This window comes from Ranitomeya imitator, chromosome 1 (genome assembly GCF_032444005.1).
Source record: "Ranitomeya imitator isolate aRanImi1 chromosome 1, aRanImi1.pri, whole genome shotgun sequence".
Classification (NCBI taxonomy): domain Eukaryota; kingdom Metazoa; phylum Chordata; class Amphibia; order Anura; family Dendrobatidae; genus Ranitomeya; species Ranitomeya imitator.
In genome coordinates, this window is record NC_091282.1 from 242,771,367 (window position 1) to 242,797,660 (window position 26,294).

The 26,294-nt window shown below is 44.9% G+C and overlaps 1 protein-coding gene across 2 annotated transcripts in view; it reads left to right on the plus strand.

Moving 5' to 3' along the window:
* Positions 1-26,294, plus strand: part of HECTD4 (HECT domain E3 ubiquitin protein ligase 4) — a 336,354-nt gene that overhangs the window by 121,898 nt on the left and 188,162 nt on the right. The window contains exon 17 of one of the 2 annotated variants that reach the window (XM_069754771.1): positions 7,911-8,039. In XM_069754771.1, coding sequence (XP_069610872.1) covers positions 7,911-8,039 — 129 coding nt within the window. The remainder of the gene's footprint in view (positions 1-7,910; positions 8,040-26,294) is intronic. The other variant, XM_069754778.1, reaches the window with a different exon arrangement.

Below are 26,294 nucleotides of genomic sequence, written 5' to 3' on the forward strand. Positions count from 1 at the left end.
GTGCTCCGTTCCACCCCTCCCGCGCTCTGATTCCCCCCCCGTGCTCAGATCCCCCCCCCCCCATGGTCCCCCCCACCCCGTGGTCCCCCCCCCCCACCCCATCCCCCCCGGCAGATTCGTTCCAAAGTGCATTTTGATCACTGAGATAGATTATATCTCAGTGATCAAAATAAAAAAAATAATAAATGACCCCCCCCCTTTGTCACCCCCATAGGTAGGGACAATAAAAAAATAAAGAAATTTTTTTTTTCCACTAATGTTAGAATAGGGTTAGGGGTAGGGGTAGGGTTAGGGGTAGGGTTTAGGGGTAGGGTTAGGGTTAGGGGTAGGGTTAGGGGTAGGGTTAGGGGTAGGGGTAGGGGTAGGGTTAGGGGTAGGGTTAGGGTTAGGGCTAGGGTTAGGGTTAGGGCTAGGGTTAGGGCTAGGGTTAGGGCTAGGGTTAGGGTTTCGGTATGTGCACACGTATTCTGGTCTTCTGCGGATTTTTCCGCTGCGGATTTGATAAATCCGCAGTGCTAAACCGCTGCGGATTTATGGCGGATTTACCGCGTTTTTTTCTGCGCATTTCACTGCGGTTTTACAACTGCGATTTTCTATTGGAGCAGTTGTAAAACCGCTGCGGAATCCGCACAAAAGAAGTGACATGCTGCGGAATGTAAACTGCTGCGTTTCCGTGCAGTTTTTCCGCAGCATGTGTACAGCGATTTTTGTTTCCCGTAGGTTTACATTGAACTGTAAACTTATGGGAAACTGCTGCGGATCCGCAGCGTTTTCCGCAGCGTGTGCACATACCTTTAGAATTAGGCTATGTGCACACGGTGCGGATTTGGCTGCGGATTCGCAGCAGTGTTCCATCAGGTTTACAGTACCATGTAAACATATGAAAAACCAAATCCGCTGTGCCCATGGTGCGGAAAATACCGCGCGGAAACGCTGCGTTGTATTTTCCGCAGCATGTCAATTCTTTGTGCGGATTCCGCAGCGTTTTACACCTGTTCCTCAATAGGAATCCGCAGGTGAAATCCGCACAAAAAACACTGGAAATCCGCGGAAAATCCGCAGGTAAAACGCAGTGCCTTTTACCCGCGGATTTTTCAAAAATGGTGCGGAAATATCTCACACGAATCCACAACGTGGGCACATAGCCTTAGGGTTAGGGTTGGAATTAGGGTTGTGGTTAGGGTTAGGGGTGTGTTGGGGTTAGGGTTGTGGTTAGGGGTGTGTTGCGGTTAGGGTTGTGATTAGGGTTATGGCTACAGTTGGGATTAGAGTTAGGGGTGTGTTGGGGTTAGTGTTGGAGGTAGAATTGAGGGGTTACCACTGTTTAGGCACATCAGGGGTCTCCAAACGCAACATGGCGCCACCATTGATTCCAGCCAATCTCGTATTCAAAAAGTCAAATGGTGCTCCCTCACTTCTGAGCCCCGACGTGTGCCCAAACAGTGGTTTACCCCCACATATGGGGTACCAGCATACTCAGGACAAACTGCGCAACAATTACTGGGGTCCAATTTCTCCTGTTACCCTTGTGAATCTAAAAAAAATGCTTGCTAAAACATAATTTTTGAGGAAAGAAAAATGATTTTTTATTTTCACGGCTCTGCGTTGTAAACGTCTGTGAAGCACTTGGGGGTTCAAAGTGCTCACCACATATCTAGATAAGTTCCTTGGGGGGTCTAGTTTCTAAAATGGGGTCACTTGTGGGGGTTTCTACTGTTTAGGCACACCAGGGGCTCTGCAAACGCAACGTGACACCCGTAGACCATTCCATCAAAGTCTGCATTTCAAAAGTCACTACTTCCCTTCTGAGCCCCGACGTGTGCCCAAACAGTGGTTTACCCCCACTCATGGGGTATCAGCGTATTCAGGAGAAACTGGACAACAACTTTTGTGGTCCAATTTCTCCTGTAACCCTTGGGAAAATAAAAAATTCTGGGCTAAATAATTATTTTTGAGGAAAGAAAACGTATTTATTATTTTCACGGCTCTGCATTATAAACTTCTATGAAGCGCTTGGGGGTTCAAAGTGCTCACCACACATCTAGATAAGTTCCTTTGGGGGTCTAGTTTCCAAAATGGGGTCACTTGTGGGGGGTTTCTACTGTTAAGCCACATCAGGGGCTCTGCAAACGCAACCTGACGCCCACAGAGCATTCCATCAAAGTCTGCATTTCAAAACGTCACTACTTCACTTCCGAGCCCCGGCATGTGCCCAAACAGTGATTTACCCCCACATATGGGGTATCAGCGTACTCAGGAGAAACTGGACAACAACTTTTGGGGTCAAATTTCTCCTGTTACCCTTGGGAAAATAAAAAATTGCAGGCTAAAAGATCATTTTTGAGAAAATAATTTTTTTTTTTTATTTTCATGGCTCTGCGTTATAAACTTCTGTGACGCACTTGGGGGTTCAAAGTCCTCACCACACATCTAGATTAGTTCCTTTGGGGGTCTAGTTTCCAAAATGGTGTCATTTCTGGGGGATCTCCAATGTTTAGGCACACAGGGGCTCTCCAAACGTGACATGGTGTCCGCTAATGATTGGAGCTAATGTTCCATTTAAAAAGCCAAATGTCGTGCCATCCCTTCCGAGCCCTGCCGTGCGCCCAAACAGTGGTTTACCCCCTCATATGGGGTATCAGCATACTCAGGACAAACTGGACAACAATATTTGGGGTCCAATTTCTCCTATTATCCTTGGCAAAATAGGAAATTCCAGGCTAAAAAATCATTTTTGAGGAAAGAAAAATTATTTTTTATTTTCATGGCTCTGCGTTATAAACTTCTGTGAAGCACCTGGGGGTTTAAAGTGCTCAATATGCATCTAGATAAGTTCCTTGGGGGGTCTAGTTTCCAAAATGGGGTCACTTGTGGGGGAGCTCCAATGTTTAGGCACACAGGGGCTCTCCAAACGCGACATGGTGTCCGCTAACAATTGGAGCTAATTTTCCATTCAAAAAGTCAAATGGCGCGCCTTCCCTTCCGAGCCCTGCCGAGTGCCCAAACAGTGGTTTACCCCCACATATGAGGTATCGGCGTACTCGGGAGAAATTGCCCAACAAATTTTATGATCCATTTTATCCTACTGCCCATGTGAAAATGAAAAAATTGAGGCGAAAATAATTTTTTTGTGAAAAAAAAGTACTTTTTCATTTTTACAGATCAATTTGTGAAGCACCTGAGGGTTTAAAGTGCTCACTAGGCATCTAAATAAGTTCCTTGGGGGGTCTAGTTTCCAAAATGGGGTCACTTGTGGGGGAGCGCCAATGTTTAGGCACACAGGAGCTATCCAAACGCGACATGGTGTCCGCTAACGATGGAAATAATTTTTCATTCAAAAAGTCAAATGGCGCTCCTTCCCTTCCGAGCCTTACCATGTGCCCAAACAGTGGTTTACCCCCACATGTGAGGTATTGGTGTACTCAGGAGAAATTGCCCAACACATTTTAGGATCCATTTTATCCTGTTGCCCATGTGAAAATGAAAAAATTGAGGCTAAAAGAATTTTTTTGTGAAAAAAAAGTACTTTTTCATTTTTACGGATCAATTTGTGAAGCACCTGGGGGTTCAAAGTGCTCACTATGCATCTAGATAAGTTCCTTGGGATGTCTAGTTTCCAAAATGGGGTCACTTGTGGGGGAGCTCTAATTTTTAGGCACACGGGGGCTTTACAAACGTGACATGGTGTCCGCTAAAGAGTGGAGCCAATTTTTGATTCAAAAAGTCAAATGGCGCTCCTTCCCTTCCAAGCCCTGCCGTGCGCCCAAACAGTGGTTTACCCCCACATATGAGGTATCAGCGTACTCAGGACAAATTGGACAACAACTTTCGTGGTTCAGTTTCTCCTTTTACCATTGGGAAAATAAAAAAATTGTTGCTAAAAGATAATTTTTGTGACTAAAAAGTTAAATGTTCATTTTTTCCTTCCATGTTGCTTCTGCTGCTGTGAAGCACCTGAAGGGTTAATAAACTTCTTGAATGTGGTTTTGAGTACCTTGAGGGGTGCAGTTTTTAGAATGGTGTCACTTTTGGGTATTTTCAGCCATATAGACCCCTCAAACTGACTTCAAATGTGAGGTGGTCCCTAAAAAAAATGGTTTTGTAAATTTCGTTGTAAAAATGACAAATCGCTGGTCAAATTTTAACCCTTATAACTTCCTAACAAAAAAAAATTTTGTTTCCAAAATTGTGCTGATGTAAAGTAAACATGTGGGAAATGTTATTTATTAACTATTTTGTGTCACATATCTCTCTGGTTTAACAGAATAAAAATTCAAAATGTGAAAATTGCAAAATTTTCAAAATTTTCGCCAAATTTCCGTTTTTATCACAAATAAACGCAGAATTTATTGACCTAAATTTACCACTAACATGAAGCCCAATATGTCACGAAAAAACAATCTCAGAACCGCTAGGATCCGTTGAAGCGTTCCTGAGTTATTACCTCATAAAGGGACACTGGTCAGAATTGCAAAAAACGGCAAGGTCTTTAAGGTCAAAATAGGCTGGGTCATGAAGGGGTTAAACTGACTTCAAATGTGAGGTGGTCCCTAAAAAAAAAAAAAAAAGTTTTGTAAATTTTGTTGTAAAAATGAGAAATCGCTGGTCAAATTTTAACATTTATAACTTCCTAGCAAATAAAAAAAAATTTTGTTTTCAAAATTGTGCTGATGTAAAGTAGACATGTGGGTAATGTTATTTATTAACTATTTTGTCTCGCATAACTCTCGTTTAACAGAATAAAAATTCAAAATTTGTGAATAGTGAAATTTTCAAAATTTTAGCCAAATTTCCATTTTTTTCACAAATAAACGCAAAAATTATTGACCTAAATTTACCACTAACATGAAGCCTAATATGTCACGAAAAAACATTCTCAGAACCAACCGCTAGGATCAGTTGAAGCGTTCCTGAGTTATTACCTCATAAAAGGACACTGGTCAGAATTGCAAAAACGGCCAGGTCATTAAGGTCAAAATAGGCTGGGTCATGAAGGGGTTAATATTTGTAATTTGCTTTCTTGTACATTGCACTACTTTTTTTTTAATTTTTTGTTCATTTTTTTTTAATGTGCACTCACCGAGGGATGGATTATTGCGATATGCAATGAATAGAATTTTCTAATATTGCTACACTATCGTTCAAAAGTTAAGGGTCACTTAGAAATTTTGTTATTTTTTAAAGAAAAGCACAGTTTTTTCCCCAATGAAGCGAACATTAAATGATTCATAAATACACTCTATACATTGTTAATGTGGTTAATGACTATTCTAGCTGCAAACGTCTGGTTTGTAATGCATAGGTGTATAGAGGCCCATTTCCAACAACCATCACTCCAGTGTTCTTATGGTACTTTGTGTTTGCTAACTGTGTACGAAGGCTAATGGATGGTTAGAATACCCTTGAAAACCCTTGTGCAAGTATGTTAGCACAGCTAAAAACAGTTTGGCTTATTAGAGAGCCTACAAACCTGACCTTTCTTTGAGCTAGTTGAGAATCTGGAGTATTACATTGGTTGTTTCCATTAATCTCTCAAAATGGCCAGAAAAAAAACTTTCATGTGAAACTCGACAGTCTATTCTTGTTCTTAGAAATGAAGGCTATTCCATGCGAGAAATTGCCAAGAACCTGAAGATTTCCTACAACGGTGTGTACTACTCCCTTCAGAGGAGAGCACAAACAGGCTCTAACCAGAGTAGAAAGAGGAGTGGGAGGCCCCGCTGCACAAGTGAGCAACAAGACAAGTACATTAGAGTCTGTAGTTTGAGAAATCGACGCCTCACAGGTCCTCAACTGGCAGCTTCATTAAATATTAACAGTGTCAACATCTACAGTGAAGAGATGACTCCGGGATGCTGGCCTTCAGGGCAGAGTGGCAAAGAAAAAGCCATATCTGAGACTGGCTAATAAAGGGAAAAGATTAATATGGGCAAAAGAACGCAGACATTGGACAGAGGAAGATTGGAAAAAAGTATTATGGACAGACGAATCCACGTTTGAGGTGTTTGGATCACACAGAAGGACATTGGGAGACGCAGAACAGCTGAAAAGATGCTGGAAGAGTGCCTGACGCCATCTGTCAAGCATGGTGGAGGTAATGTGATCGTCTGGTGTTGCTTTGGTGCTGGTAAAGTGGGAGATTTGTACAAGGTAAAAGGGATTTTGAATAAGGAAGGCTATTGCTCCATTCTGCAATGCCATACTCTGTGGACACCGCTTGATTGGAGCCAATTTCATCCTACAACAGGACAATTACCTAAAGCACACCTCCAAATTATGCAAGAACTATTTAGGAAAGAAGCAGGCAGCTGGTATTCTATCTGTAATGGAGTGGCTAGCGCAGTCACCGGATCTCAACCCCATTGAGCTGTTGTGGGAGCAGCTTGACCGTATGATACGCAAAAAAGTGCCCATCAAGTCAAACCAACTTTAACTGCTAGAATGCCAAAGGTCTGCAATGGTGTTATTGCTGCAAAGGGAGCATTCTTTGATGAAAGCAAAGTTTGAAGGAGAAAATTATTATTTCAAATAAAAAATCTTTTTTTCGAACCTTGTCAATGTCTGGACTAGATTTTCAATTCATTTGGCAACTCATTTGATTAATAAAAGTATGAGTTTTCATGGAAAACACAAAATTGTCCGGGTGACCCTAAACTTTTGAACAGTAATGTATATCTGTTTCTATTTCAACTAAATACTTTGGTTTTAGATATCTTTCATTTTCTTTTACTTAATACATTATGTTGTATTTTTTTTTAACAGTGGATATTTGACAAAGGTCTTTTGGGACCAAAACATAGTTTAATAGTTTTTAAGGTTGAAGGTAGACTTAAGTCCATCGAATTCAACCTATAGCTTAACATGTTGATCTAGAGGAAAGCAAAAACCCCATGAAGCACACAGTAATGGCTCCATAATTAAGGGAAAAATTCCTTCTTCACTCTACATTCGGCAACCAGACTAGTTCCCTGGATCAATGCCCCATTCCAGAATCTAGTTTCCATAAATGACCTTTCACACCAAGTGCCAATCTTGGTGTAAGATGAGATTAGTGAAACAAAGAATGCTCTTTGAATTTTAGTAGTGAATCATTACAACATCATGTGGCAGAGCATTTCATAGTCTCACTGCTCTTACAGTAAAGAGTCTGCTTCTATGAATAAGATTAAAGCCTCTTCTAGACGTAGAGTATAATCATCTTGTACACTATGCTTCTATAGTTTGGATGATGTCAATAAATATTCTTTAAGTAAAGAGTGCGAGATTCATTCTATATTTTGGGTTTGTCGGAGACTTGCACAGAGTGGCTTCAGTCACCGCTCACTCCATAGTGATTGACGGCTGTAAGCACTAGTGATGAGTGAACCTGCTGTTATCCGAGCAGGCCTGGGTGCTAACCGGGTGTCTTCTGCGTGCTTGAATAATATGTTTGAGTCCCCGCAGCTGCATGTCTCATGGCTGTTCGACAGCCAAAGCACATGCAAGGATTGCCTGTTTGTTAGTCAATCTCTGCACATGTTGCAGCTGTCAAACAGCCGCTGGGACTCAAACATATTGTTTGAGCACACCGAAGACTCTAGGTTAGCACCCGAGCATAGTAAGCATCGCACTTTGACTGCTTGCTCTGTAGCATTAGACTAGAATCTCTGCACTCCCTAATACTTTATACTATAGAAATGAGAATTTCCACTCCAAATCAGGACAGTTTGTCCATATGTAGCTCTCTGCAGATGATCTCCGGGCCGGTCAAGCTTTGGATTTAGAACGCCTTCATCTGCAAATATTCATCATTTATGAAATTGCAATATAGGCAAGCCGGCAGTGGCACTTTTCTGCTGTGATCTATGCCGTTGAGAAGAAGGCATGATTTGTCAAGTTCACACATTTAAAATGTTTTTGTGTGTTTTAAGGTTGCCTCACCATGCCTGCGCTATCTGATGGCTGTACAAAATCACCTACTTAGTAATACTGTCTTAATCAAACCTGATGAGAGTGATGACAGTGACAGCTCCCTGCAAGGGGAGACATTGAAGGTACAGGTAAACACCAGCTTTTATTCTAATAATGTTCCATTTTGGTTTGCATTGTCACTTGTAGAACATTTCATTGACCTCCACCACAATTTCCAGTATGCCATCACAATGTAAAGTAGTATTCTGGGGGGCGTGGCCTGAACGTCCATGTGAGCGGACGGGTGATAGAGCGCTCCCGCTGCTAACGCTGACATTATCCTTATAAGCCGCAGCTGAGCGGCGATTCAAGGCGCTTACCGGCTGCAGGAGAGTCCCGGGAGTGCGGCGGTGTATAGAGGCGGCCCCGAGGTCAATGAGTATGACCAGGAGGAGGCAAAGAGATGCAGGAGCCGGCGAGGCTGGGATCAGCCAAGATGGCGCCGACGCCAGAGAGAAGGCGGAGAAGGACAACGCGGCATGCCAGAAGAGAATGGCGGCGGCGGCAAAGCTCCAGCAGTTTGCTAGAGTGGAGGCCGCAGGGAACTCAGGAAAAGCAGAGGAGGACGCTGGAGCAGACACAGACACAGAAGGAGAGGAGGAAAGTCCAGCAGAGGAACAGGAGGTACAACAGGGGAGCAGGGATGGTGACATGGCGGTGGTAGTAGGGGGATCTGAAGATAAGGAGCCAGGAGCAGAGCCCACCCTTAGAGATGTCTTTGCACTGGTATCATCATGCAAACAATCCCTGACCCAGCAGCTACAGGAGGTCAAGGGGGATACAGCCCAGATAAATGCAGCCCTGCAGAAGATTGACAAACGTGTGGGGGCTGTGGAGGAAAGAGTGAGCACGGCAGAAGACCATATAGTGCAGCTGCAGAAAGCGGAGAGGAAGTTTACTCAGGCAATATCGGAGCTGGCTGCAAAAAATGAGGATCTGGAGAATAGGTCCAGAAGAAATAACATTCGTATAGTGGGTGTCCCTGAAAAAACTGAGGGGAGGAATCCCACGGAGTATATTGAAAGCTGGCTCCTTGAGACTTTTGGTGATGCAGCACTGACAAAAGTATTTGCGGTAGAAAGAGCCCACAGGGTCCCACCGAAACCACCTGTCCCTGGAGCAAGTCCCCGTACCATGCTTGCCAAAATCCTAAACTACAGAGATAGAGACATTATCCTGAGGAAGGCTAGAGACATGACAGATCTGACAATTGGAGGTCAAAGAATCGCTATCTACCCCGACTATTCCGCCCTGGTACAGAAACAACGGATGATGTTCACGGGTATCAAGAGACGGCTGAGAGAACTGGGAGTGCAGTACTCCATGATGTTTCCGGCACGACTGAGAGTGGTAGCGTTGGATAAGATTCATTTTTTCCAGACGCCGGAGGACGCTACCCAGTGGATAGATCTTAACGCTAAAAAGCTTAAAGGGAAAGGAGATTGAAAATGTGGGGTGGGTTAGTCGGGAGGTATTTTAATTCTTTCAAAAAGGAGAAAAAGAGTTTGACTGACAGTACATTGATAATTGAAATGTGAAGGTTGGAGGGTGGAGCTGGGTACTATTCAGGGAATGCACTGGGAGTGCTGATACGGCGGAGAAGTATGAGGGAGGAAGGGTGTGCAATGTACTAAAAGTTTATTTAGTTTCTTGTAGTTGTAATGTAATACAGGTTGAATTATATTGTTCTTCTAAGAATTGCGCCGAATTCTGTTTTAAACTGTAGCGGAAGGAGAAGGTTACGTTAACAAGAGTGTTCGCAATGGGTGATGGTGCCCCACTCTTGATAAGAGGCAGAATGTATAGTATTGGGGGAGGGGGGGTGGGGTAAGGGTGGGGAGGGAAGTTAGACAGCTCAGAACCGGGAGTAACGACATAATTAAAGATGATGAGTCACATAATAGGGGACCGCTTTAAGATATTGAGTTGGAATGTGAGAGGTCTGGCGGATAAGTCTAGGAGAGCTGCGAGCTTGCAGTATGCGAAGGATCAGCGGGCCTCTATGATATGCTTGCTAGAGACGCACTTGATACAGGAGAAAGTGGATGTACTGAATAGACGGTGGATTCAGAAAGGGTATCATTCTACCTTTTCGACGTACTCAAGAGGGGTGTCAGTGTTGGTGCCGATGGGAGTGCAGTATGAAGAGGTGAAAGTATGCGTGGATGCTGAGGGTCAGTATGTGGTGATACAATGTATATTGTATGGAGTGAGATTGTGTGTTGCGGCAATGTATATTCCACCTCCATATTCAAGTAAGAAGATCAGGGAGGTGTTGGAGAAGGTGGAACGATGGGAACCACTACCACTCTTAATTATTGGGGATTTGAACAATATCTGTGACGACTTTTGGGATAAAAATAAGAACACCCAGAACAGGTCGGAGGGGCACACTACAACATTTGGTACCTATGTGCGTGAAATAGGCATGATTGATCTATGGAGAGTTAGACATGTTGGGGAGAGAGGGTACTCGTGCTACTCGCCGGCTCATGCTACGCTATCCAGAATTGATATGGCGCTGGGTAACCGCCTGTTGGACACAATGGTGGGAGAGGTGCGTTATCTGTCGAGGGCCCTTTCGGATCCCAGTCCAATTGAGGTGGAGGTTAGGTTGTTAGGGACACGGACCGCAAGTGGGAGAGAATGGAAGATCCATCCTAACTGGTTACAGAGTATTGACTTGGACGGTATAGGGAAGGAGGTGACGGAATTCTTTGCTTTAAATGATGGGAGTGCAGATGCTTTAACTGTTTGGGATGCAATGAAAGCGTACCTGAGAGGGTTACTATTTAGAGACCTTAGTAGGTGTAAGAGGAGGACAAGGGAGGCGGAGAGGGTGGCGATGGAGGAGCTGAAAGCCGCAGAGGACGAGATGGTAGTGCTGGGGACTTCCGAAGCAGAGAAAAGGTTGAGAACAGCGCAAAATTGTATGGAAAAGATTCTGCTGGGAAAAGCTGAAAGGAAGCGGGAGTTTCAGAGGGTGACTTATTTTCAGGAGGGAGAAACAGTGGGTCACATGCTATCAGTGGTAGTCGCGGCTCAGCGTGGTACCTCGTATGTGCACTCGTTGGTTTCAGATGGGGGGAGCAGGGTATCTGAAACACCTGAAATTATAAAGGTCTTTGCGGACTTCTACGCTGACTTATATTCCTCCAGGGTCAATGAGTCAGCCGGAGATACGGAGACTTTCCTTGAGAGTCTGGGTCTTCCCGAAATTGAGTGAGGAGGATAGGGTGAGCCTAGATGCCCCTATCACCGAGGAGGAACTGAGTCGGGCGCTGAAGTCTATGGCCAATGGGAAGGCACCTGGGGTTGATGGGTTACCAGCTGAAATCTATAAAAGTTTGGAGGAAGTGCTGATTCCTAGATTAAAGTTAGTACTGGAGGAGGCTGGACGCCAAGGGTATCTCCCAGCATCTATGAGGGAGGCCACTATAGTGGTTATTCCGAAGGAGGATAAGGATCTGGGGAAGCCTGAGTCATATCGGCCAATCTCTCTGTTAACCATCGATGTCAAGCTCTTGGCCAAGGTGTTAGCTACCCGTTTGTCCAGCGTCATTGCTAACCTTGTACATCCGGATCAGTCTGGTTTTATGCCTGACAGGTCTACAGCGGTTAATCTGCGGAGGCTGCATATGAACCTGCAGCTGAAGTCTGACAACTGTGGCCGAAGGGTTATTGCGTCCTTGGATGCCCATAAGGCGTTTGACAGTGTGGAGTGGGGATATCTCTGGCGGGTGTTGAAGTGTATGGGTATTGGTCCGCAATTTGTGGCGTGGACTCAACTGTTATATTCACTACCAACAGCTAGAATTAGAGTGAATGGGGAACTCTCTCAGCCTATAAAGTTGGCCAGAGGTACGAGGCAGGGTTGCCCACTGTCGCCCCTTCTGTTTGCCTTAGCTGTGGAACCACTGGCCGCCAAGATACGACAATCGGATGAGGTCCCTGGGTTCAGATATGGGAGTGTTGAGGAGAAGATCGCGTTATATGCAGATGACATCTTACTGTTCCTGGCGGACCCGGATGAAGCCTTGAATGGGGCTATCGAGATCATTGGGAAATTTGGAGACTTGTCGGGATTGAGGATAAATTGGGATAAATCAGTCCTCTTTGAGGTGGATGGGGTGGAGGAGAGCAGAAGTGAGCCATTGGGAGAGGGGCGGCTTAAGGTGGCATCCCTTTTCAAATACCTGGGAATATGGATCTCGATGCCAGTTACAGAGTTTTTGTATAGGAATTTGACACCTCTCATGGGCGCCCTTAAAGCAAAAGTGGATGCGTGGAATAAATTGCACCTATCGGTGGTGGGTAGGGTTAATCTCATTAAAATGGTTCTGATGCCCAAATTACTTTACGTCCTACATAATGCGCCAGTTTGGATTCCACGTGGGAAATTCCGGCAAATTAGTGCTCTTTTTAGAAGTCTGATATGGGGGAGGCGGTACCCACGTATTCGCCTGGAGACGCTTCAGCGGCCCAAGGAAGATGGAGGATTGGCTTTACCCAATCCTGAGTTATATTTTCTTGCAGCCCAGAGCCAGCATTTGAAGGGCTGGGCGCGGGAGGCGTCTGCCAGTGCGGTACAGCACTTGATGGAGAGGGTGACGGACCGACGACCGGTGGCGCAGTGTCTGGAGGATGGCTCCTTGAAAGTATTGGGGAAATTATACCCAACTATGTTTTTGATACATAAATTATGGACCAGACTGCGACAGATTCGGGGGGTTACGGGGCTGACTAAATTTACACCGATATGGCTTAATAATAATTTGGTTGAGTTTGCGGCCCTTGGAGTGCTGGCGGAGTGGCAGGCCAAAGGAATCCACTTGGTGGCTCAGATAGTTCAACAACGAGGATTAAAGTCCTCTTCGCAGCTGCAAGGGGAGTTTGGATTGAGACCGGCTGGGGAGTATCAATATGCTCAGATGAAACATGCTTTTAAAGCTCAAAACAAGGGCGGTGGTATTGAGATCCAGGAGGACATAGTTCTGGAATACGTGTGTGGGGAAGGATCCACAAGGGGAGTCATTACCACCCTTTATAAGGACCTTCTACATGCATATTTGCTAGACTTCCCCCTAAAAGCGAGAGCGAAATGGGAAAGAGATTTAGGCCCAATGGAGGATGAAACCTGGGAGTCGGTGTTGGAGTGGGTTCCACGAGTGTCACTAAGTGAGCCGTATAGACTATCGCAGCTGTACATCTTGCACAGAGTCTATAAATCACCGGAAGTGTTGTGCAGAGCGGGGTTGCGTGCTGACTCTGAATGCCCGAGATGTAAGACTGAGAACGCAGGAATATACCACATGATGTGGACATGTCCAAGACTGGTTGCTTTCTGGTTGGTGGTAATGAGCCGTGTGGAAGGGGCGTATAAATGCAGAGTGCCGAGAGATCCGATAGTGTGTATACTGGGACATGTAGAGGAAATTAGAGTGGATAACACCTGGAAGATAGCAATAGCTAGGCTATTATATATGGCAAGGAAGGTAATAGCAAGGAACTGGATCAAGGAGGAACCGCCTACAAGGGGTGAATTTCTGAAATATGTTAAACATGGTCTCAATTTGGAAAAGGGGGTCTACAAAAGACGTGGGAAAATAGAAACGTTTGACAAAATGTGGTCTCCGTGGCTCGAGCTAGGATGAGTAGTTATGGGAAATGGGAGGATGAGGGCCTCTGAAAGGAAGAGAGTGCTAAAGGAACAAGCGGACGTAAGTGAGTCAAATGGCTCAAAGAACCATCAATACTGGTAACAAAAGTATAAATGGGTATGAGCTGTCAGGGGAGGGGGAGGTTTGGGTTTTGTTGGGATTGTTGGGGATTTGGAAAATGTAAAAATTTTGTAAAATAATGGAAAAATGCATAAATTGTATTGTTCATATTCGACTTTAATAAAAACCTATTTTATAAAAAAAAAAAAGTAGTATTCTGCACAAGGTGGTTTTCTTCTTGTGTATACAGTTCATTCTGGTGCCATAAGCACTGTAGTGATATGTTGTCACCATTCATGGTCAGCAGGCATCGTCCCCTTCCCAGCCACCAATGTGTCTCTTTGTTGGTACACTGTAAGAACGCAGTGCTCAGGAAGAAATGCGGCATAGGACATCTGTGTGAGTCACATTGTTTCTGCCATCTCCTTCCCCAAACAATGAGAGCTGTGTATAAAATAGAATTGGGATCTGTACATTTTGTTGGGGTTTACAATAGGGAGCATTTTTGCATATTTTGCTTTATTAGATGGGTGGCATTATTATAGTCAGAAAAAAAAATGGGCTATGTAAATGATTCTGGATAAGTGTATGGTTACATTTCTCGGCTTTGTTGAGAGTCAGTAGTGAGCAACTTAATTAGATTTTAGCATCAGCCCTAAATATTACTGCACAATCCACCTCCTATGTCCACATGCCGAGCCTACAGTGTCCCAGGAGGGCTCCTAATAATGCAAGTAATGTTTTTTTTTCGGTTGGTTCTGAAAGATTTTTCCTCTATAGTTGTTTTTTTTTTTTTTTTTTTTATTGCCGTACAGATGCCCCTTCTTGAGATTCTTACATTAGATTAAATATTTATGAACAATGTGGTACAAAGACTAATATTTTTGCAGGCAGAATCTCTTTGACATGTTTTTTTTTTTCTTTTTTTAATGTGTGTAAAAATTAATAAAAAACAGGCCAGCAAAATTAATTCACACATTATATGCATTTAATTAGATTTTTTTTATTTTTTTTTGCGGTTTTCTGATGCCTTACCTAGAGCATACTGGATTTTAACATGTTTTCACTGACTCCCAAAAGCTCCACAAACCTAAACCCTTTGTAATTAGTGCTTTCCATATTTCGCTATAGACTTGAAAGGCAATCGCCTAGAAAATGATCTGTTGATAAAATCAGGTTTTTTGTTACATGAATCTTGTTTTTGAATTATGGGTGGGGGGATTACCTTTCTTAAACTGAATTATTAATATTGTAATTTTCATTGGATTTCAGTGCTTTTTTTGAGAATCCTACTTATATTCTTTTAGAACGGGTTTACAGGAGTTTTACCTATCAATAGAGGCAGGATTACAATGACAGAGAACATCTCTACACACAGCTGATGACACAAGATCCTCCAAACATTCTGCTCCCCTTTCTTAACAATGACTTTTGCACACGATAGTTAAGACACTTCAATACAAAAGATAGAGTTTGGCTATTGTGACTAATGTACATGTGGTGTTTCCTGAAACCGGAAAATAGTCTTAAAACAGTTGTATTAGTGGGAAAACGGCAAGATTTCTATTTTTGTATTGTGCAGTTGGCAGACCTACTACCTCATTATACAGTATCATTGTTCACAGGAACATATACATGAAGTGTTTCATTGATATCTCTCGATTGGTGAATATATGTTATTATTGTATGTCACTTCACAGACCATTGTCAAGGTGGGTCTCGTCTTCTCACCGACCAATGTTAAGCTTGTTTTGTGTGTTTCGATGGAGTATTTCAAGAAAAACACATTCGATATTTGTACAGAACAATGGTAATTCTATCAAACAAGCTGCTCTTTATTTTTTATTTTTATTATTATTACACTTTCATGGGTATAAATGATCTATCAGCCAGACCTCCAGGCTATAAAATTTGTGAAAAATATAAGTATGAACTGACAATACTACTTAAAGAGGACCGGTCGCTTGCCATAAATATGTAATTGTTTTCCCTGATCTAAATGCTATAAAGTGCATGCATTCTTTCCTTGTGCTCTTCTTGAGCTTGAGCCATTCTGTATCTTCATACATGGTTTGCACTTTAGCATCTTGCTTGTTGTACAGTGACCTGATTAACCTGATAAGGTGTGCCAGCTCCTACTTCACTCTATGCTTCCCATAGCTTATTATACACAGTGAAAAGCTTTGGTATAATCAATAAATCACAGGTAGAGCTTCCTTTGGTAGTCCCTTGTCTTTTCCATGATCCTCCTCAGCTTTGCAAGGTGATCGTTGTTGCATCTGCCCTTACAAATCAGAGCTTGGATGTCAGGGGGTTCTCTATCAATTTCTCTTTGGAGAAGTAATTATTATGAAGCTGGACTTGGGGAATTCAAGTGTTTGGGGGGAAATAACTGGAAAAACAATTAGCAATCTGAGATGAGCAGGTGCAACCCTTTCTGGCAGAGTTTGAAAAGGACCTGAATTAGTTGATCCTGAAGTTGAATGAAGAAAGTGTGAAGATGGAAGCTAACCTGTACATCAAGACCCAAATCATGTCTTTTACCAACAAGGAGGTTCACAATGAAGTAATAGAAGTGGTTGACCGCTTTGTTTTCCTTGGTTCCCTTGTTGATTGAAGTGGCGGCTCAACAGGAGAGAGCGTCGATTTAGCACTGAAGCGTGTATCCATGGTAACCATGGAACATATAAGAACATCTCAATCGTCATCAAATAAAAATTGATCACTGTACTTGTTTACAATTGCTACATGTGGTTGTGAGACCAGTACACTTATGAAAACATTAACTGTTGTGTCGGAGAAGACTATTACAAATTCCATGGACAGCTAGGTCGCCAACAATGAACATATAAATTGAGAGTTGTCCCTAGAAGGTAAGTTCACCAGACAGAAGCTGTCTTATTTTGGACATGTGATTAGGGAAAATCCACTGAAAAATGAAAGTATACTCAAAATTGTCAGTACTGAAAGAAAACCTGGGGAGACCAAAGGCCCACTGGCTAGACTCCCATCAAGACTGACCTGAATGAACATTAAACAATTTTACAGAGTTTGTCATGCTTCTTATTCAGATCATTTATAGGTTGTTGCACATTTTATGTCATATGCAAGTCTGAGTATCAATGTTGGGTGACGTGAAAATTCTGAGTTGAAATGTTAGGGTATGTTTCCACGTTCAGGATTGCATCAGGATTTGGTCAGGATTTTATGCAGGTAAAATCCTGACCAAATCTGTACCTGAGGTCACTGGCAGGTCACCTGCGCTGTCCTTGCGTTTTTTCTCCTTCGCCTCATTGGGGGACACAGACCGTGGGTGTATGCTGCTGCCACTAGGAGGCTGACACTAAGTGATACAAAAAAAGTTAGCTCCTCCCCTGCAGTAAACACCCTCCTGCTGGCTCTCAGCTAACCAGTTCAAGCTTAGTGTTCGTAGGAGGCACACGGACAGGTCTGCTATTCAGACCAGAACTTTTTGGATTTTCTACTATTTAACCCTTTTTTACCTGGACGAATGGGGCGACGGAACCTTTCACGGCTCCGATCTCCCCGAACCATCAACAAGCGAGCACGGGAGTTTTAGCTCTCCGTATCCTCTCCTGCGACGTGGGATGCCACTGCCAGAGCTGATTCTAGGGGCGACTGGCCCCTTCAAGGGCACCGATCTCCCCCCCCCCCCCTCCCTTTTCAAACGAGCACTGGAGTGTCACCTCCAGTATCCTCTTCTGCAGCCAGGCCTATTGCCGGACATCTGCCCTGCCCACCAGGTTTTTACCCTCGGCTGTTCAGAGGCACTCTCCATTGTGGCGTCCGTGCAGCCCCCACTGCATCACCACTGAAAAAGCGGATGATGGAAGGAGGTGGACGGTTCCTCTCCACCCCCCTTTTACAGGGATGGTGGCTCCCCAACCCTGCACCGTCCTATCTACCCGGGCACAGCTCTGACCTGCAGCATCTGCCATCCCCTTCATATCGGGGTAAGTGCACCGTGAGGGGTTGGGCACAGCTCTGACCTGCAGCATCTGCCATCCCCTTCATATCGGGGTAAGTGAACCGTGAGGGGTTGTTTTTTCCGGCGGTCATAGGAGGGCTCCATAGAGGCAGGGTCCCCACAGAGCTCCGTGGCACATTTCCCCACAGTCCGCGGGTGCGCGCCGGCCAAAGCCATAAATTTAGTCCCCGGCTTCGGCCTTATTTAGGCCGCATCCCGGGAAGCTCCGCCCACCGCTCGCATCATTCTAGCGGCCCCGCCCTCCTATTCAGGCGCTTCTCATTCAAGACGAGATTCTCGGCAGCCATCTTCCTCCTGCCGTTTCCGGACACGAGCTGTAAATATCCGGAAGTGGCTGCTGCATCGCATCGGCGCTGAGTGTGTTCAGCGCTGAAGTCAGCGCTATTCCAACGCTGACAGGGGGCTCAGGATCCGGGTAAGGAGACAATCCCTCCCCCCGCACCCCTCCCCGCACGCACCCCGGTAGCATAAAGGGACCAGCTCTCTAGTCTTAAAGGCAATTCCCTGGTCTTAAAGGCACGTCTGGTAGTCACTGGACTTATACGTTCACGTCCAGCATTCCCTGGCCTTTAAAGATACATGTCCAACATTCCCTAATCTTAAAGGTTCCCTAGTTTTAAAGGGCACATGACCAGCATTAACTGGTCTTACACTCATGACCAGCATAAGCTGGTCACTTTTTTCCCCAGAGCACCTAGTTCAAATGAGCTCAGGAGTCCTCCACCGCCGATCCCAGCTCTTCCCAAAGTATCTAGTTCCCCTTAAGGGGGCTTCGCCACTGGCGTAATCCATCGATTCTCTGACCACGAGATTGCTCCCTCTGGTTTGAAGGGCTCGCAAGGCTAATATATATATATGGATCTCACCCTACATAGGAGCCTTAGGCTAGCAGGGGCCACACGTATTCTAGAAACGGAACAAGACTCCACATATGAAGCAGACGTTGCCTCGCATCTGGATTCGCCACAGCCTCAGAACAAGACCGATTCGCCTAGTTAGGCCATCAACCAATCTCTGTAAAATTGGCAAGGTCACACAGGGTCCCTCAAAACGGTAACCCTTAGTAATGCATTTGCAATTTTCCTGGACAGCGAGCGTCCGGATAAGCATTTCACTGGTGAGCACCATTGTAGAGCAGTGGTAAAACACTATAAACAATCGCAAATGGACTTGCTCTGGAAACAGATGTCTCTTCAAGCGACACCAGATGCCATGTCTGGTTTAACTGTTTTTTTTTTTTTTTTAAGGGCGATGGGTCCTTCAAAGAACACCGATCTCCTCACACCAGCGTCAAATGAGCACATGGAGTGTCGCCTCCAAGTATACTCTGGGCGACGGGTCCCTCAAAGGACATCGATCTCTCCATACCAGCATCAAATGAGCACATGGAGTGTCGCCTCCAAGTATTCTCTGGGCGACGGGTCCTTTCGAAGCACTCCCTCTCCTCACTCCATCATCAAATGAGCAAATGGAGTGTCGCCTCCACATATACTCTGGGCGACGGGCCATTCAGGGGACACTGATCTCCTCACAACATCCCCAAATGGGCACATGCAGTGTCGCTTCCACGTATACTTTGGGCGACGGGTCCTTCAAAGGACACCGATCTCCTCACACCATTATCAAAAGAGCACATGGAGTGTCGCCTCCAAGTATACTCTGGGCGACGGGTCCCTCAAAGGACATCGATCTCTCCATACCAGCATCAAATGAGCACATGGAGTGTCGCCTCCAAGTATTCTCTGGGCGACGGGTCCTTTCGAAGCACTCCCTCTCCTCACTCCATCATCAAATGAGCAAATGGAGTGTCGCCTCCACATATACTCTGGGCGACGGGCCATTCAGGGGACACTGATCTCCTCACAACATCCCCAAATGGGCACATGCAGTGTCGCTTCCACGTATACTTTGGGCGACGGGTCCTTCAAAGGACACCGATCTCCTCACACCATTATCAAAAGAGCACATGGAGTGTCGCCTCCACGTATACTCTGGGCGTCTGTCCTTCAAAGGACACCGATCTCATGCCATCATCGAATGAGTACATGGAGTGTCTCCTCCATGTATACTCTGCTACTCCCCCGGGCCTGATGTCATCCCGGCCTTCCATGGGACTTGATCTCCGTAGATGTACAGATGCCTTCCCTTTGACGTCCGAGCAGTTCCCCTCTGCATCTCCTCTGGGTAACGGATGATGCGAGGAGGCGGACGATTTCTCTCCACCTCTCTGTTAAGAGGATGGTTGATTGAAAGTTCATCCTTTTATCTCTGCACGTTCAATGACGGCAGCAAATCAAGAGATGGTTTTTTTTCCTCACCTGGCGGATGAAACCGCGCACTCTGATACCTGGCACCTACCAGTTTCCCTGCCTGATGGATGATCTCTTAGCGATACCATGGACTGTCAGACAATGACTCATTCCATCTTGCGGCATAGAGTTCAGCGCTTTACCCTTCCTTAGCTTGCATGGGTTACCAGACCAATGGTCTACTGGCCGGAATCCTTAGCTGCTTTGATGCTTTGATTCACAATAACAGAAAGAAAAAATAAAAATTGTAGTGTCCGCAACACATAGGAGTGTCCTATGTAAATTTGCTATACATCTCATCACAGGGTGTTTGGTCTATGTAGTTTTTCCTTACTGATAGTTCGTGTTGGTCTATTTTTGTATATTTTCAGATCTATTATCTCTCTTTCTGGAGACAGTGCAGCTGGCAATCAAATCTCTTGAGCGGGAGGCTTTGTGGTGCACGCCTCTTGGAATGCGGCTAGTTGCGCGGCGCTTTCTGCAGCACATGCTATTCCATTCAGATGGGCTTTACGGATCAGAGAACGGAAGTATACTCTGCGTTCAAAAAAAAACAAAAAAAACTGATTTCACTCCCTTAGAGTGGTCGCTTATTCGGTGAGTAGTTGGGGTGTTCCCCACGTAGGAACAAAGGATCGCAGATGTCCTATAGATCCAACCAGCGGTGGAAGCGTGGTCCAGGGCAGTCTAGATCTAAGGGATCTTGGTTCCAAAAAGAAAACCGAAAAGTAAGACCGATCCTGGAACTCTAACCTCTGACAAGCTTCAAAGACGTCCTCCTCCGTTGGAAGGAGTTACTCCACTTGGCCATCTCTTCAATGGGGAAAGGTGGAGTTTTCTGGCATCCATCGACTTTCGGGATGCTTATCTTCACAAGTCACGTCCTTGCCCTTCGGCTTTGCTATCGCTCCCAGAGTGTTCGCCATTGTCATGATGGCGGTCATATCCCTCTGGCACTCTGGGTGCGTGGCCGTCCTCTCCTGTCTGGTCGACCTCCAGCCGTCCTCCCAGGTTTACGCTGAGCCCGTCTATATATACCTTACGATACCCTTCCTCACCTGGGCTGGCGAATAGTCTTAGACAGGTCTTCCTCATTTCCAGCCCAGCAGATAATCCTTTTTTTTTTTTTTTTAAGGATGATCCTGGACACCTCCAAAGGGTTGGGATCCTCCCTTGTAACAAGGCTGTGGTCCTTCAACAGGGAACCCTCGCACTTGGTCTCTCATTCCCTCATTCCGGGCCGGAATGGCCATCCGGCAGTTCTGGCTAATGCCAGAACGGCCTGTCTGGTCTTGGGCTATCTCTTCTGCTACGTTGGGTACTCAAAAACAGGGCTGAATTTCAGCCCCGTTCAGTACCTGCCCTCATTCCATTCGTTTTGCTATGAGTATCCTTCGGTAGAATAATGGCAATGGAGGCAGTTCCCTTCACTCCGTAAGTTTCCAGAGGGTAATCTCTGAGCACCTTTTCTCTTCCGGGGGAGATCTTTTCTCCCGGTTCAAGGGTTGCTAGTTACTACGGAGCGTCATCACACCGCTCAAGGCCTCTGGTTATCTCGGGAATCCAGTCTCCCGACCGGTTTTTTTCTGCGAATCCCAACGGTACCTCTTATTCTACAGCAGGACCAATGCCCTCTGGCAGGTCTCCTCATCCAAATTCAGTTGGATATTATCACGGCTGTCCAATACGTCTATCGTCTAGTAGGTACCCACGGTCAGGCATCTTGACCTACGTTCCTCACACTCTCTCTGATGGGCCGAGATCTATCATTCGGCGAACTCAGCAGTACTCTTCCCGGGAATACAACTGTTAGCAGCAGTTTTTTCTTTAGCCGCCAGGGTCTCGCCTCAAGTGAGTGGGAGTTTTCATCCGGAAGTCTTCCAACATATCTACCTTCACTGAAGCACTCCAGATGTAGGTCGGCCGGCGTCCTGCCTGAACGCCAATATACTCGAGTTCATGGTTCGGCCTCGGCATCCATAAGCCATCGCAGTGCATACTACATCACGCCTCTTCCACTAGTTCCGAGTGGTCCTGAGACATCCGCGTTGTCCTATTCAATTCAGATGGGTCTTCGAAGCTGGCCATTCTGGTCCTTCAAACCTTTTTTCCTTATTACCATCAAGGCAAGGTTGTCCTCGGCCGTCCCCGTCCCTGGTTACCAAGGTGGTATCATACTTCCTCTGTTACGAGGGCATCGTTCTTCCCTCTCCTCTTTCGGCTCCAGTCCACAAAATGGAATGGGTACCCCATTCCCTGGACAATGTGAGTGTCCTGAGTAGGAAGACCTTAGCTGTGTCTTCGACCATGTTAGCCTGGTAAATTCTTTACGCATCCAGAAATCCTTCCGTGTTAAACGTCAGCCTATATTTTTTCACTCCACTCGATCAACCAAGGTTTTTTTCTTGAGTTCTTGACACCAGACGTCAGCAAAGCACGTCTGTCAGCTTTGCGGGTTCAGCCAGTCTGCATGCATCCTTGAAGCACTATAATTCCCTGACTTCCGCAAATGTTAGTCTGGGCAGGCGGACTCTGTAGGCCGTGGTAGCACACTCGTAAGTAGCGGTTGCACAGGGCCTGATCTGATGTTGTACCCACCCAGGGACTGCTTTGGGACGTCCCACGGTCTGTGTCCCCCAATGAGGCGAAGGAGAAATAGGGATTTTTGTGTACTCACCGTAAAATCCTTTTCTCCAAGCCATTCATTGGGGGACACGGCTCCCACCCTTTTTATTAGCTTGTGCTTGTTTTATAATTGAGTGCTATACTCTCATGTATATATGGTTTTCACATGTATGTGTGTATATTATGTATATAGATATATATATTTATATATTTGACATTCTATACTCTCATATCTATTTTTGATATACTCTACTCTCATACATAATTTGACATACTATACTTTCTTACGTTATTTATCTCCTACTGCTTTTGCACCAAACTGGTTAGCTGAGAGCCAGCAGGAGGGTGTATACTGCAGGGGAGGAGCTAACTTTTTTTGTATCACTTAGTGTCAGCCTCCTAGTGGCAGCAGCATACACCCACGGTCTGTGTCCCCCAATGAATGGCTCGGAGAAAAGGATTTTACGGTGAGTACACAAAAATCCCTATTTCTGCAATGTAAGGACATGCTGCGTTCTTAAGACGCGCCGCATGTGCGTTTTTGCAGGTATGCTGCATGCGTATTTTAATGCATAGTGGAGACGGGATTTCATGAAATCCCCTCCACTATGCTGTAACATCTGGACGCTGCGTTATTGACTCTGCGGCTCAACACAGCATCAAAAACGCAGTGTTTCCTGAACGTGGAAACATACCCTTAGAGGCCTGGCAGCTGATGTTAAAAAAAAAAAAAAAAAAAAAAAAAGCAATTTTTCAGTTTTTGCGTGCAGCGAAACCAGCTACAATATGCTTGCAGGAGACTCACAAGGTCCCAGACAGGATTCACTCCCTGAATGGGCGTTGGATACGAGAGCTATCATGCTACGTACTCTGCCTATTCGAGGAGAGTAAGTATCTTGATATGTAAGGAAACAAAATTTGAAAAGCTCAACATGATCATTGACTCGGAAGGGCGGTATGTGTCTATGTGCAAACTTATACAAATACTTATGCAAATACTTGAAATTATCGCGGGCTTCTCTGGTGTCCCGGACTTGGTGGTGGGTGATCTCAATAATGTACCCGACTTTCTATGTACTATGAGAGGACATAAAATCAGGGGGTAACTGTACTCCATTTGGAGCTTTGTTGAGAGAAACATCTATCATTTATCTCTGGAGGGTCCGTAATGCCGGGGTTCATAGATTCTCGTGCTTCTCAGCGACTTTTTCTTCCTTGTCGAGGATCGATTTGGCGTTAGGGGATGACCAGATGCTAAGACTTGTGACAGATGTGGGATATTTGATTAGAACTATGTCTGACCATTCTCCAGTGTATGTTGTACTTGGTGAGCAGGGGCGGATAATGAATAACAAACCCCCTTGGCGATTAAACCCCTTTTGGCTGCAGTTAATTGATAAAGGAGGTGATCCTGAGAAAGAGCTCCAAGAGTTTTTCAGGGTTAATAGTGGTACGGCCCATGAGGGAATTGTTTGGGAGGCAATGAAAGCTTTCTTTCGGGGGCTTTGTATTAAAGGAATATCTAGGGTTCAGATGAATACTAAGCAGAAAGATCAGTGGGTATTCCGGGAACTGAGAGAGGCGGAGGAGGCATTGACCTTGAACCCATCCACTCAGGCGGAGGAGAGGCTTAAAAAGGCTCAGGTTGGAATAAATGTGCTGTCCTTACGGATGGCGGAACGAAAAAAGATGTTCCAAACTATGCAATACTTTGAAGGAGAGAGAGCCGGTCATCTACTGGCCCTAGTGGCTGCTGCACAGAGAGACGGTGCTTATATAATTGCCTTGAAGAGAGAAGATGGGCAGGAGGTAATAATAGAAGATGGGCATACTGGAGATGATGGAGGGCTTTTATATTAATCTATATACAGTTGTGGCCAAAAGCATTGATACCCCAGCAATTCTGTCAGATAATACTCAGTTTCTTCCTGAAAATGATTGCAATCACAAATTCTTTGGTATTATCTTATCTTAATTTGTCTTAAATGAAAAAACACAAGAGAATGAAGCAAAAAGCAAAACATTGATCATTTCACACACAACTCCAAAAATGGGCCAGACAAAACCTCACCCTCAGCTTAATACTTGGTTGCACAACCTTTAGCCAGAATAACTGCGACCAACCGCTTCCAGTAACCATCAATGAGTTTCTTACAATGCTCTGCTGGAATTTTAGACCATTCTTCTTTGGCAAACTGCTCCAGGTCCCTGATATTTGAAGGATGCCTTCTCCAAACTGCCATTTTTAGATCTCTCCACAGGTGTGAAATGGGATTCAGGTCTGGACTCATTGCTGCCCACCTTAGAAGTCTCCAGTGCTTTCTCTCAAATCATTTTCTAGTGCTTTTTGAAGTGTGTTTTGGGTCATTGTCCTGCTAGAAGACCCATACCCAGCTTTCTCACAATGGGCCCTACATTATGCTGCAAAATTTGTTGGTAGTCTTCAGACTTCATAATGCCATGCACACGGTCAAGCAGTCCAGTGCCAGAGGCAGTAAAGCAACCCAAAACATCAGGGAACCTCCGCCATGTTTGACTGTAGGGACCGTGTTCTTTTCTTTGAATGCCTCTTTTTTTTTTTTTTCTCCTGTAAACTCTATGTTGATGCCTTTGCCCAAAAAGCTCTACTTTTGTCTCATCTGACCAGAAAACATTCTTCAAAAACGTTTTAGGCTTTTTCAGGTAAGTTTTGGCAAACTCCAGCCTGGCTTTTTTATGTCTCGGGGTAAGAAGTGGGGTCTTCCTAGGTCTCCTACCATACAGTCCCTTTTCATTCAGACACCGACGGATAGTACGGGTTGACGCTGTTGTACCCTCGGATTGCAGGGCAGCTTGAACTTGTTTGGATGTTAGTCAAGGTTCTTTATCCAACATCCGCACAATCTTGCGTTGAAATCTCTTGTCAATTTTTCTTTTCCGTCCACATCTAGGGAGGTCAGCCACAGTGCCATGGGCTTTAAACTTCTTGATGACACTGCGCACGGTAGTCACAGGAACATTCAGGTCTTTGGAGATGGACTTGTAGCCTTGAGATTGCTCATGCTTCCTCACAATTTGGTTTCTCAAGTCCTCAGACAGTTCTTTGGTCTTCTTTCTTTTCTCCATGCTCAATGTGGTACACACAAGGACACAGGACAGAGGTTGAGTCAACTTTAATCCATGTCAACTGGCTGCAAGTGTGATTTAGTTATTGCCAACACCTGTTAGGTGCCACAGGTAAGTTACAGGTGCTGTTAATTACACAAATTAGAGAAGCATCGCATGATTTTTCGAACAGTGACAATTCTTTTGTCCACCCCCTTTTTTATGTTTGGTGTGGAATTGTATCCAATTGACTTTAGGACAATTTTTGTGTTTTTTAATTTAAGACAAATTAAATGAAGATAATACCAAATAATTTGTGTTTGCAATCATTTTCAGGAAGAAACTGCGTATTATCTGACAGAATTGCAGGGGTGTCAATACTTTTGGCCACAACTGTAGATCACAGGCACAGGCGACAGATAGAGATTAATGATTTTTTTGATCAGATCTGAGCTTCCCAGATTGTCCGCAGAGAATCAGCAATTATTGGATAGACCATTTAGCTTGGAGGAGGTGGAGGTAGCGCTGGCCTCTATGGCTAATGAAAAGGCTCCGGGGGGATGGTTTGCCCGGTGAAGTATACAAAACATATGGGAA